We start from the raw sequence: 12,653 nt of genomic DNA, 5'->3' as shown, positions 1-12,653 counted from the left end.
GTGATCTTGAGGTTGGGAGGAGAGAGGAGGCAGGTTTTCCCTTCACTCATTACCACAGCTAAGGTGCCCCCGAGAAAGGTAGCTGTAACCCTTCAATGTGTCACTGTGTCTACTTGTGACACACATCTGTGGGTTGTGAGCGATGGAATGCGATTCTTAAATTGTTCAATTTTGACAGTTTTTAGAGGGAAAGATAAAAAATAAACCAAAGTTTTGTAGCAGATTGTTCGTTGTGTAGGATTTAGTGGCATCAAGCAGTGAGGATGCAGATTAGAACAATTTGACACCCCTCGTCTCACCCTCCCTACGGTGGCACCCTCTCTGTAAGGCCCTCTCTAGAGCCAGTGTTTGGTTTGTCCATTCTGGGCTACTGTAGAAACATGGCGGTGCAACATGGCAAAGTCTGTAGAAGAGGACCTACTGCCTCTGTCGGCTCACTCTTAGGTAACAGAAACACAAAAAACATTCAGGAGATAATACACTGAAAAAATGATTATGTTTAATTCACAATTATTTGAATTATATTCCATTTCAGCAGAAAGATCATCATAAATCAAATCAAATCAATTTGATTTATATAGGCCAAAATCACAATCACATTGCCTCAGTGGGCTTTACAAACTGTACAGTGAAACGACATCCTCTGAAAAAAAAAACCCTTTAACAGGGGAAAAAAAGATGAAAGAAACTTCAGGAAGAGCCACAGAGGAGGGATCCCTCACCCAGGGCGAACAGACATGCTATGGATGTCGCATGTACAGAACAGATCAACAAAATCACAGTTTACTGTATATGATTATTATTGATACGTACCTGCCTGTACCTATGCTTATGTTCTTGTAAACTTGTTTCTTGGTTCTCCAGTCCCTCTGGGCTGTGGGCAATAAGCAGGCATACAATTTGTCTTTGGTTACTTTTCTTTAATCTTCTTTTAGTTGTCAAACCAACATGGCAAGATGGTGTACATCACACATTTGGGGATCACAACTCTTCTCCTTATCGCACATGTTACTCTCTTACTTTGTCATACTAATACCTGTCCCTCCTCAGCAGGAAGGAATAAACATTCACTCAGGCAAAGGGACATAAAGCGCAACTTGAATGTCACACATGTAAATACACAAATGAAATCATTGTTAAATAAATGATGATAAAATATTTTTTGTGTTGCAACTGAATTTTGCAAGACCAAAATAATCTTGTGGAATCATTCTTACTAGAATGAAATAATTTATATAATATTCTGTTCAACTTAAAGGTTCACTATGCAATTTTTTTACAGGCCTATAAACAAAAAAGAGACACAGCTCTTGATATGTTGAATAACAGGCTTGCATTTTGAGTTGTGGTGGGTTAAAAAGAGAAACAGCACGGCCCATCTAGAAGTCCCAGCATGCAAGAATATAGGACTACATACCAACACTGTACTTAAAAAAGTTCAGCACACACAACACACTTCAATATGGGTCATAATAAGATGCAATCTCTATGGCCATTATTTTGAAAAAGTGACATTGTGCACCTTTAAATAAACACACAATCAGCAAACTAACTAACATACTGAAATGAACCCAAAGCAAATGTAATGTGTACAATAGCTATTGTTATTTGATAAATACTTCACACATTACGGCTGCCAGAGTTGCACCACTGGATTCTGGATTTCCTCTCCACAAATATTTGTACAATTCTCTTGTTTAGTCTGGTTGTAATGTTAATTGTATAAATATATTTTAGATGTCATATAACTTCTCTAATTTCTATTTTATTTGTATTTAGTTTGTTAGTCAAGTAACTCCATCTCGTCTCATCTCATCTCACCTTATCTCATTTAATCTAATCTCATCTCAGTTTATCTCGTCTCATTTTATCTCATCTCACCTTATCTCATTTTATCTCATCTCATCTCAGTTTATCTCGTCTCATCTCATCTCACCTTATCTCATTTAATCTAATCTCATCTCAGTTTATCTCATCTCATCTCATCTCAGTTTATCTCATCTCATCTCGTCTCATCTCATCTCATTTATCTCATCTCATTTAATCTCGTCTCATCTCATTTTATCTCATCTCACCTTATCTCATTTTATCTCATCTCATCTCATCTCAGTTTATCTCATCTCATCTCATCTCAGTTTATCTCATCTCATCTCATTTCATCTCACCTTATCTCATTTTATCTCATCTCATCTCATTTAGTCTCATTTTATCTCATCTCATTTAATCTCGTTTTATCTCATCTCATCTCATCTCACCTTATCTCATCTCATCTCATCTTATCTTTCTTTTGCTCAAACATCCATGGAAAATAAAACAAAAGAAAGAGAGAAAAAAGAAAGATTTCAATCTGTTACTATTTGACTCATCTCAGTCCTACAGCACAGAGATGTTCTCCAGCAGTACTGTATACACTCAGCTGCAGCAGACATGTTGCTCTTATATTGTCCACTGGGCGGCACTGTTGCCTCGTGGATCCACACAACGCCACCACTGAGACACAATCTAAACGAGCCCACACTTTTTGTCGTTGATGTTTGTCGAAGTAGGTCACACTTGGACCCAAGCTGTTGCCTAACAACGCACACACGTTTCTTCATGCAATGAATAAAACCGGAAGTCACACATATTTTATTCTGAAATACAGGTAAAGTTGATGCAGTCAGGTGCATGGGCAAAAGCTTTCAGACATGGAGGGATGTCGGTGTTTGAGGATGCTGACTGCTGCAGGGGCAGGAGCAGAAAACGTCACAACACGTTATCTGAGGTATGGTAAAAATAAAATGAGCACTCACATGATGCACCAGGTACCCATGATCGCGTGCAGATAAAAAACAGAACAAGACCTATATGTGGGTCTGTTTGTTTTGTTTTTTTATATCCACTCCACCACATGCACCTGTATATGTTTGAAACATATAAGTGACAATGACAGAGTTACCAGCACAGCGTGATTGCGATTATGAGTGTGCAGGAAACATTTCAGACTTCCTCTTGGTGTACCTACAGGAAGCATTAAACCCTCTACTGTCTCTGTGACAGCAGACAGATTTCCACAGTGAGACTGACTGACGGCTTGGTCACAACTGGAGGCTGGTGTGAACACTGTGTTACTTCTGAGGGAGGTTCAGGATGAGCTGTTCCCTGCAATTCTGCTCTTGGGGGGCTAATTTGCTCCTGTGTCTGGGGCTTTTTCTGCACTGTGGTGAGTAGTACACTTAGTTCTTTCCTGCAGTTGGATTGGATCCTGGTGATTGATCTGTTGGTAAAAAAGAAAAAGGACAGAAAAGAAGAAGTAATTATAAAGTAAGCAGAGTGAGGAAACTTGTTGTCGCTGAGTGCATTTTAAGTGGAATATAGTTGTTTGTTCATCTGTAATTATGTCCATCTTAATTATCTTCATCTAATAGATAAAAAGAAATAATAACAACCACTAAAATTGCATTTAGCAAGACTTCTGTGATTAAACCCAGTGAGTCATAACAGATGATTGATGTGTGTTATTCTCTCTGACTTTTTTTAACCAACAATTTAATTTGATGTCAGCGAGCAAATTACTGACAATCATTTTCACTAAATTGAAAAAGCAGCAATAATCTTCCTGTCATTCAATGAAGATCAACGCTCTGCAACAGTCCTTTTTCACTATTTGCAGGGACCTTTTCTCTCAGATATTATTAATGAACACTGATCTAATATAACTAAGTACATTTACTCAAGTACCGTACTTGAGGACAATTTTGAAGTACATGCAGCGTACTTATTATTCTATTTTCTGCTCTTGATACTTCCACTCCACTACATTTTGGAGGCAGAATATTGTACTTCTTACCACAACTTTAGGTACTAGATACTTGGTTGATCACACACTGCATCATATCCAAAGTAGTGTATTTTTGAATTAATTTATTTAATTAGCAATTGAAAAAAAAAGAAAAAGAAAAAAAAAGATCCTAATCATCAGAAAAATGCTGAATGTATGATTTCCTATACTTGTACTTATGGTACTGAATTACATTTATTGCCAGATAGTTACTTTTGATACTGGATTACATTTAATATCAGATACTTTAAGACATTTACTCAAGTGCTTATCCCTTTTGACTTTCAACCATACAAAAAGTTTATATTTATTGCAATGCGCGTAGCAATTTGAAGGCTACAGTGTAAATTTTTTAAGTTGACTTTACTTGAAAAAAGTAATGGATTAGCTCAGAATCAAGTAAAGTAGACTACTACTGTTGTAATGATGTACAAGCAAAAATGTATTAACAACTTAAAATGATCAGCCTACTTTACTTGGTAATTTTGACTGTATTCTGGTAAAGTTACAGAAAAAAATAAGTAATTAGATTACAGATACATACAGTGAAAAGGAGGACCACTAATTACAAATTAAAAAAACAAAATGATTACACTAGTGACAACACTTTTAAACAGGTAATTAGTAACTGTATCGGAATAAATGTATACAAACAACCCTCCCAGCCCGGTACAGAGTTATGCTTTATACATCAATACTCAAACATAGTTCAGACCCTGTCGTGTAGCACACTTATAAACACGACTGACACTTAAATAAGTTGCAGTATTCAACATCTGTGTTTTGTCTGTTCTTCACTCAGGAGAGGCCAGAGTGAACACTGAAGTGCAGGCCGGGCCTCTGTATCGTGTGGTGGGCGCTCCGCTCTCCATCTTCTGCAATGTGAGCGGCTTCTCCAATCCCGACGCCAAGCAGGAATTTGAATTCCGTGTTAAGCTGTCTGCAAGTCCAACATTTGAGATCAACATCATCAGCACCAGTAACGAAGGCTTTGGCTATGCCATATATTCGGATCGCGTGAGGAGCAAGGAAATCACTCTGACACATGTGTCTCCAACTGCTGTCGTGTTTGAGATACAAAGACTGGAGAAGAATGATGAAGGGGAATTTGACTGTAGTGTGATCAACTCAGAAAAGGTTTTTTTTGGAGCCTACAGCGCTCAGACAGTAGTGAAAGGTAATCTGTCAACTTTTAGCCATTTCAATATGACTACGTCGCTGTACGGTATGACAGTAAAAATGTGTGACTTTCTTGTCTTTGTGTCTGTTCTCCCTGTGGTTCCACAGTGATTGACAACTCTCTAAGTGTTTCATCACCTGCCTCTGCCTCAGTGAGCTTTAACGAGGGTGATGCTCTCACTTTAACATGCCAAGCCTCCAGCAACACCTTCCAGCACACCCATCTGTCTATTGCCTGGTATCTCCGTAAAGACGGCGAGAGCGACGCTCGGCGCATCATCTCTATGGACAGAGACTTCACGCTGAGCCCAGGCCCGGGGTTTGAAGGGCGTTACCAGGCGGGACTCATAAGGTTAGATAAAATGGGAGAGGCCACATACAAGCTGAAGATGGATCAGCTGGAGGTGTCAGACCAAGGCCAGATCTACTGCCAGGCTCAGGAGTGGATTCAAGATCCTGACCGCTCCTGGTACAGTATCGCACAGAAGGATGCGGCGGAGACTACCCTGAACGTCAGAGCCAGAGGTTAGACGCAGCTCCCATTCAAATGATTTTATCTTTTACACATCACATCCTGAAGAGCTGACACCTTCATCTTTGCTCTTCCTCTATGCAGTTGTTGTGGCTTCTTGACAGGATGTGTGCATCTGTATTTGTCTCACTGTGCTTTTTTTTTTGCTTTGAACAGAGGTGTTGCCAGACACGTCGTCTCTGGTAGTGAGAATCTCGTCTCAGCCGACGACCCTGCAGGAGGGGCAGGAGCTATCTCTATCCTGCAGCGTAGACACACAAAGCCTGGAGGAAAAGTTCTTCTCTGTAGCCTGGCTCAAGGGAAGTGTTGAGCTGGCCCGCATTGGCCCTACAGGCATTCTGTCCGTGGGACCAGAGTACAGCGTGCGAGGAAAAGAAGGAGAGCTCAGGGCAGCCCGGGTAGGGAGCAAAGATTACCGTCTCATATTGCAGCCCGTCAGAACTGATGACCATGGAGAGTATATCTGTAGAGCATGGCCTCAGGACAGAGGCCAGGATGGTGCCTTCACACAGGGGGCAGCCCAAGACTCCAGCTCCCAGCTAGTCAGCATCTCAGCCACAGGTCAGTCAGAGAATCTATACTCAGCAAGACACAAACAAACAGACTGTTATAGATTATTTATAGAGATATAGATTTATTCAGGGTTTCATTTTCTCAAATGTATGAGTTTAGTTTATTTTCTCAATTTGCTCTCTGTTAGCGGAACAGAGAGTGAGGCACTGAGACGAGGCTTGTGTATAAAAAAAAGTGATTAGTATCTGTAAATTGCTACAAATAGTTACATAGAGTTACATAGAGCCCCTCTGATAAGATAGTGTGTAATTTTTTTCATATACAGTTGTCGTGTTTTCTATTTTTATCCTCTCCAACACGTCTGTTGTCTCTTGTCTCATCACAGAAAGTGGGCTCTCACTTGAAATGCAAAACACTGTGAAAGTTAATGAAGGTGACAAGTTGGAGCTCACATGTAAGGTGCACGGGGTCAAAGGTCAGCTCTCCGTCACCTGGCAACGCAAAGCAACCTCCACAGCCATTTTTACAAATGTCATCAGCCTGAGTCAGGAGGGTGTTATGGAAACCGCGGGGGAGTTCACCAGACGCAGAGTGAAGGCAACGCGCCCAGCGACTGACGCCTTCACCCTGGAGCTCGATGAGGTCTCGCCTTCAGATTCAGGTGTCTACCAGTGTACTGTGTCTGAATGGAAAATCAACAGCAAGACCAACAGCCAGTCACAGACCGCTACTGTCACAGTGGATCCTGTAGGTAAGACATGGATGATGAAAGCTGCATGTTGACACAAAAGGTTCCTCTTATTATCCAGATGGTTTGATGACTAACAAGATTTCACAACGTCTGAGACGTCAAAACATTTGACAGTTAACAGTTTAGTCCAGAGAAAGATATCTGGACAACTGCTGGCTGGATCGGCATGACATCTAAGCTGTGTATTCATGTTTCTCAGAAAATAATTCCTAATGTTTTCACAGCCCCTCTGATCTTACCTGCTGAACCACCACCGGGCCAAAACCTTCATCTGAATGCAAGAAATGTCTAAATCTAATTGGAAAGAGTTTACTGAGTGCGTTCATGCCCCACAGAGGATGAACCGTTTCCTTTTCAGAATTTGAAGTTTGCACTCAAGACAATTCAAAGTTGGAAGGAACTTATTATTCTTCCAAGACAACCAGCACAAACTGAGCACTTAAAACCCGACTATGAGTAAAGATTTTAGATTTAAAATTCATCTTTTTAAGTGTAATTAATTACTATTACAACTAATTTAACTATTTTCAAATTGATTTATTGGTTTGAGAAAAATGTCCAAATTCACTGACTCCTGCTTCTTGAATGTCGATATTTTCAGGTTTCTTTACTCCCCTATGACAGTAAACTGAATATCTCTGGGTTGTGGCGCGACCTTGGTCTTTGGGAACACTGATCGACATTTTTCACAATTTTAAAGACCGAACAACTAAATTTCTAGTTTAACTATCAGCCCTAGTTCTGTCAAATCACTTTTGTGTTGTCCTTTAGGGTGTGATGAATATTGCAGGGAAGATTTTTGTACATGCACATGTTGAAATGGGACGAACAAAAGTGATCATTTTAATGTAAAGACAAGTATTTTGACATAGAAATACTTTATGTCTAATGCATGAATGAACCTTTTGTTGTTTTAAAGTAGGAAATGATGCTGAGAACAGACGTGCAAGTGTGAGGGGAGTAAGACAGAACTTTGGAAAAGTCATTTTTCTCACATCTCTTTTTTTACTCTGAACAATTGAAACTTCTCCTTTCTTACTAACCAACGCTTTGTGTTACAGAATCCTTTGTGAAGGTGAACCTTATAAGTCGCGACAACAAAGTGACCGTAGGAGAAAATGTGGCATTGATGTGCCGGGTCAGAGGGCCCCATGTGCCAATAACACTGACTTGGAGCCTCCAGCGTGATGCCACAAACCTCGATAACATCCTGACACTGGGCTACGACGGTGCCGTCAGCTGGTCTGCTGGATTCGAGCAAAGCTACCAGCTCAAAGTAGAGAACCAACAGAATGAAGCCCGTCACTATCTTCTCATCAAAGGTGCGAGCCAACGGGAGGCAGGAAGCTACCAGTGTAGTGCGTCAGTCTTCATGGAGAATGCGTACAAGAGGCTGCCTGCATCCAACCAGCTGGCTGTGAGTGTAAATAAACCAGGTAAACCCTGAGATCCGTAAGGCAACATGCTGTCTTTGGAGCATTTTTAGATGAAAGCTGCAGTGTAATCTATTCCTGTTTTCTCAGCATATACGACTCAACTTTTTCTCTTTCCCCTAGTGAGCACACTCGACCTGACCTCCGCCCCAACCTTGACAAGTAACATCAACACTGACATAGAGATAAAATGCTCAGCCATCTCCAACCAATCTCCTTCCTCCCGCTATGCAGTCACCTGGCTGCTCCAGCAACAGGCAGAAAAACAGATCATCGTAAGCTCGGACCGGGATGCCCTCCTAACATTTGGACCCCAGATAGAGCTGAGCCTCAGACAGCGAATCAGCATGAAGCGCACTAAGGGCCCTAGCTTTGAGTTGAGCATTCGACAAGCTCAGATCTCAGACAGAGGCTCGTACACATGCAAGGTGGTGGAGTGGCTGCAAGATCCTCGTGGTGAATGGTATGAGCTCTCGCCAGTGTCCAGAACTACAAACATAACAGTCATTGAACCTGGTAAGTTTGTGTGTCTTTAATTAGCTCACTGAAAATGTCTCCAGATGAACAGATGTCATCAACAACAAGTTGTCCATACTATTTTAAAAGCCCTAAACCTGTTTTCTCAACTAGCTTAAAGGTCCAATTTGTAAGAAAATCAACTTTCTTAATACTTTCGTAAAAATTTTTCTGGGGCCAAATTCACAAAAGCGATGGGCAGTGGTGGCCTAAAGGTTAGAGAATCGAACTAGTGACCCCTGCCTCGTTACCACCACTGAGGTGCCCTTGAGCAAGGCCCTTAACCCGAACCACAGTCAGATCTGCAGACTGTGGCTGAACTGGTGTTAATGCCAGGTGTGTGGATTTAATCAGGGCGTTCCTGAAAACCCTCCCTGAATAAATAAAAAGATCTTTTTCTCCTAAACGCAGAGAAAGAGGTGTGGCTGACTCCATTGCTGTGAATGACATCATGTTTTTATGACTGAACCTACTTGTTAGGTGACCTGTTTTGTGTCAGTGAAAGTGAAATTTAATGTTCATCAATACAAAGTGGTTATGTGATTGTTTTGACTTGTTAGTGAGCCAACTGAATCCTTTATTAGTGGCCAGGTTCATTGTCATTCTGTTTTTACAAAACACTGACAAGATGACACACCTTACCTGAGGAACATTACTAACTGTGTGGTCTCAGTGACTTAGAAGTCCTCCTGATTGCCTCTAACGTAACTCTTAGAAGCCTTTGTGAAGTGCTTGTTGACCCAAAAGTTTTAATCCTTTTGTGAATATGACCTCTGAGCATTTACTTTTGTTTTTATATTTATTGTGTCTTTCTGTTATCTTATTTATTAGATTTGAAAGTTTCAGGGACTTTAAACTACAACAATTTCAGTTCTCGGTTGACTTAGCTGTCTTTTCTCTGCCCACTTTCATTTTCCAGTCAATGACCTTCGTTTGGATCAGACAGAGATGTCGTTGAATACCCGTGAGGGAGAAGAGGTGGAGCTCGAGTGTAACGTCATCTCGGGTGCACCCAGTCCTTCTTTTTTCTACAAAGTCACTTGGCTCTATACTGAACACGACTCTTCCGTCATGAACGCCCTGGTGGAGCTTGATCACAGGGGCCTGCTGAGTTACCCAGAGAACCAGAAGGTCCGAGGCCTGCAGGGGCGGCTTCGTCTCTCCAGACCCACTCAGAGCAGCTTCCACCTTGGTATTCAGAGGGCACATGAGGGGGATGGCGGGACCTACAAGTGCCAGGTGGAGCAGCACCAGCTGGATCATGAAGGTCGCTGGCAGCAAAAGGCTTCAGAAAGCGGAGGTCCCATCACGCTGACAGTAAATGTTCCAGGTATGATGACATCTTATAGAGCAGCTAAATGAATGCGGAGTAAGACAAGAAGATTGATAATATTCCCATAAAACTTGTAACAAGTCATAGTCCAGTCATACTAATACCATATGTGCATGTTGGTCTGCATGCAGTTGTCTCGCTTCAACCACACATGGAAGTTGTTTCTCAGCCAAAATAAACCACTTCCCTAATTTTGCTGCTATGTTTTGCTCTAGTGGTTTTGATGATTTTATGCATTTATTTCTCTCCACTTTGTTACGCACATCTGTCCTATTTGTTCAGCACTTTCAGTTTAAAAGTTTTGTTTTGTTGCGTTGTCTGTTTCTGCCTTTTTGCAAAAGATGTACTGTGGAATTTAATTTAAAGTAACATTGATCTGTTTGCCTTGTTAAATTAAAATGTCTTTTTACGGCTGTGCTTATTTCTTTTTGTTTGTTTTTTTACAGAAAATAATCTGTCCATTGAAAAGAATGAGCTGGAGCTGAATAGGAGCACAACCCAGGATTTCACTATCCCCTGCCACATCACCAAACAATCCAGCAGTAACTCTGAGTTCAAGGTCACCTGGTTTTGGCAGAAAGAGGCAGAGACTAAACAACTCCCCATATTCATCGCTTATCGAAACGCCACCCTACAAGACAGGTTTGGGATGGCTGATCAGCTAAGATTTAGCCACCCTTTGCCCAACCAGTTCAGCCTCACAGTCTTGAAGCCAGGTCCGAGAGATAGTGGTCTGTACTTCTGTGAGGTAGAGGAGTGGATCCCATCTCTGTCTTATGGGTGGAGGAGGGTTGCTGTGGACAAGTCAGGAAATTTGACTGTTTATTACAACGCAGAAGGTAAGCATGTGATTTGCAGTTTCTCTCAGCAGGTATCAGGGTTTAAAGATCATGTTTAATCATCAACATTTGTCTTCTTCTTTGCAGGAGATACTAGAGCCGTCTCTGAGCCCAAATGCAAGTCGGTTATGTGGATAGGGATTTTTGTAGCCTTTGTCATCTGCGCACTGGTGGTCATAGTCATACTGGTGCTGAAAATGTGTCAGAACAATGGAGGAAAGAAGGATGAAAATTCTCTGTGGACCGAGCAACACCCTCTGAAACCCAGTGCAGGGGACTGAACATCGTAGACCAGCTGACGAGAGGAGAGAAAAATTGCGCTCATATTTTTTTTTATGTTACATGTAATATATGAAATAATGTTTTATAATTCCACTGTACATATTTTTCATTCATTTTTATCCAAAGTTCAATCATTCTTGTTTAAATGAATCTGTTGATAATGTTCCATAAAATACTTGTTTCAGTGTTTTATTGTGCAGCTGGGAAGAACTTTATGCCTTTATGAATTAATAAAATTCATTAAACCTTTAACATTAAACAGGCTCTTTTCATTTTACAGCCAAAACTTCTTTGCATAATTACCAGCTTCTTACCGCCTGCAATGGACAGTTGAGCTAGGCAGCAGATCAACTTTGTGGCTTTGCACCTACAAAACAACATGATCTCTCTGACAGATTCCTTTTCATGTAGCAACATAGCAGGCAGCTTGATGCTGTGCCTTTGATGAGGAGAAGTCAAAGCATAGCATGTATCAGGGAGCAGCTAGGCACAAAATGTGGTAAAATGTAAAACTTTTCTTTATCAGTACCACGAGCAATGAGTCAACCAGAAAGTGCTCTGTGGTTCTGTGAGAGCACAGGATGACTGTGGTCTGCTGAGATGTCTGTGTGACAAGCATATGTGCAGACAGAGAGGTTTAAGAGGTTACTTTTGGGCAATAGAAGTAAAATTAGCGGAAATCACACATTACTAATTAGTCCTGCTAAAGGTTGTTCATTGTTTCTGATGAAAGACCCTAAATACTCTGCAACAAGAGGAGATATTCACAGTACAATAACCATCTCAGAAAATATCACAGTTTCACAGTATTACAGTATTAAAACAGAAGGTTTTCTTGGGGTTGAACAAATGCTATATTATCATTTCACAGGATAATATGTCCTGGCATACACATGAAACTTGATATAAACTTGAAATATATGTACTTTTTATTAACACTAACACAATAGAATTCAATACCGTTGGTAAGAAAGTGAACGTGGTATGATAACTGTCAATTTTAATGTCACAGCATATCTTAAAACCAGAATAACACTGCAACCCTACAGAGACAGGGCATTGTGGGCTAGAGAGATGGCCTTGAATAGCCAAGTCTATTATTTAAAATCAGCTGAGCATGTGTTTCACTTCTTGAACACAAGACTAAAGTTAAATCCCATCTAAACATTTAAAGAATTGGAATACACTGGCGGCTATTGTCTGATAGCCGCCAGTGTTTAGCTTCTGGGGGCTATGGCTAATTTTAAGGGGGCTTCTGAAGTAGCCAGCAGATATCCAGGGCCAGACTTCCATTTCCATGTGCTGGTCATAGTTTACAATCACATTAGCAACCTGAGATGTGAGAATGGAGACCAAGCCAAGAGATGACGTCTACGATTGAAATGTTTCTACAGCAGAATGCAGATTATTTTAAAAAAGCAAAGGAGAAGTGAAAATGTCAGTGAATGCCACCAT

The 12,653-nt window shown here is 40.9% G+C and overlaps 1 protein-coding gene across 1 annotated transcript; it reads left to right on the top strand.

Annotated features, from left to right (window-relative positions):
* Window positions 1-3,040: 3,040 nt before the first annotated feature.
* Window positions 3,041-11,444, top strand: LOC141002149 (immunoglobulin superfamily member 3-like). Its single transcript, XM_073473347.1, has 10 exons — window positions 3,041-3,202; window positions 4,623-4,997; window positions 5,108-5,524; window positions 5,688-6,092; window positions 6,430-6,795; window positions 7,857-8,231; window positions 8,352-8,744; window positions 9,664-10,074; window positions 10,524-10,916; window positions 11,004-11,444. The coding sequence occupies exons 1-10, from the start codon at window positions 3,130-3,132 to the stop codon at window positions 11,195-11,197; spliced, it is 3,402 nt and encodes a 1,133-aa protein (XP_073329448.1). The 5' UTR covers window positions 3,041-3,129; the 3' UTR covers window positions 11,198-11,444.
* The last annotated feature ends 1,209 nt before the right edge of the window (window positions 11,445-12,653 follow it).

The sequence above is a fragment of the Pagrus major genome, chromosome 9 (assembly GCF_040436345.1).
Source record: "Pagrus major chromosome 9, Pma_NU_1.0".
NCBI classification, from domain to species: Eukaryota; Metazoa; Chordata; class Actinopteri; order Spariformes; family Sparidae; genus Pagrus; species Pagrus major.
The sequence above is the reverse complement of the archived record's forward strand: the minus strand, read 5'-3'. Positions and strand labels throughout refer to the sequence as shown.

Bases quoted from the DNA above. Each gene is read 5' to 3' on its own strand.
- LOC141002149 (XM_073473347.1), top strand. From the start codon at position 3,130: ATGAGCTGTTCCCTGCAATTCTGCTCTTGGGGGGCTAATTTGCTCCTG. The intron at 6,093-6,429 runs GTCAGTCAGAGA...GTCTCATCACAG, and splicing joins AGTCAGCATCTCAGCCACAG to AAAGTGGGCTCTCACTTGAA. The intron at 6,796-7,856 runs GTAAGACATGGA...TTTGTGTTACAG, and splicing joins TGTCACAGTGGATCCTGTAG to AATCCTTTGTGAAGGTGAAC.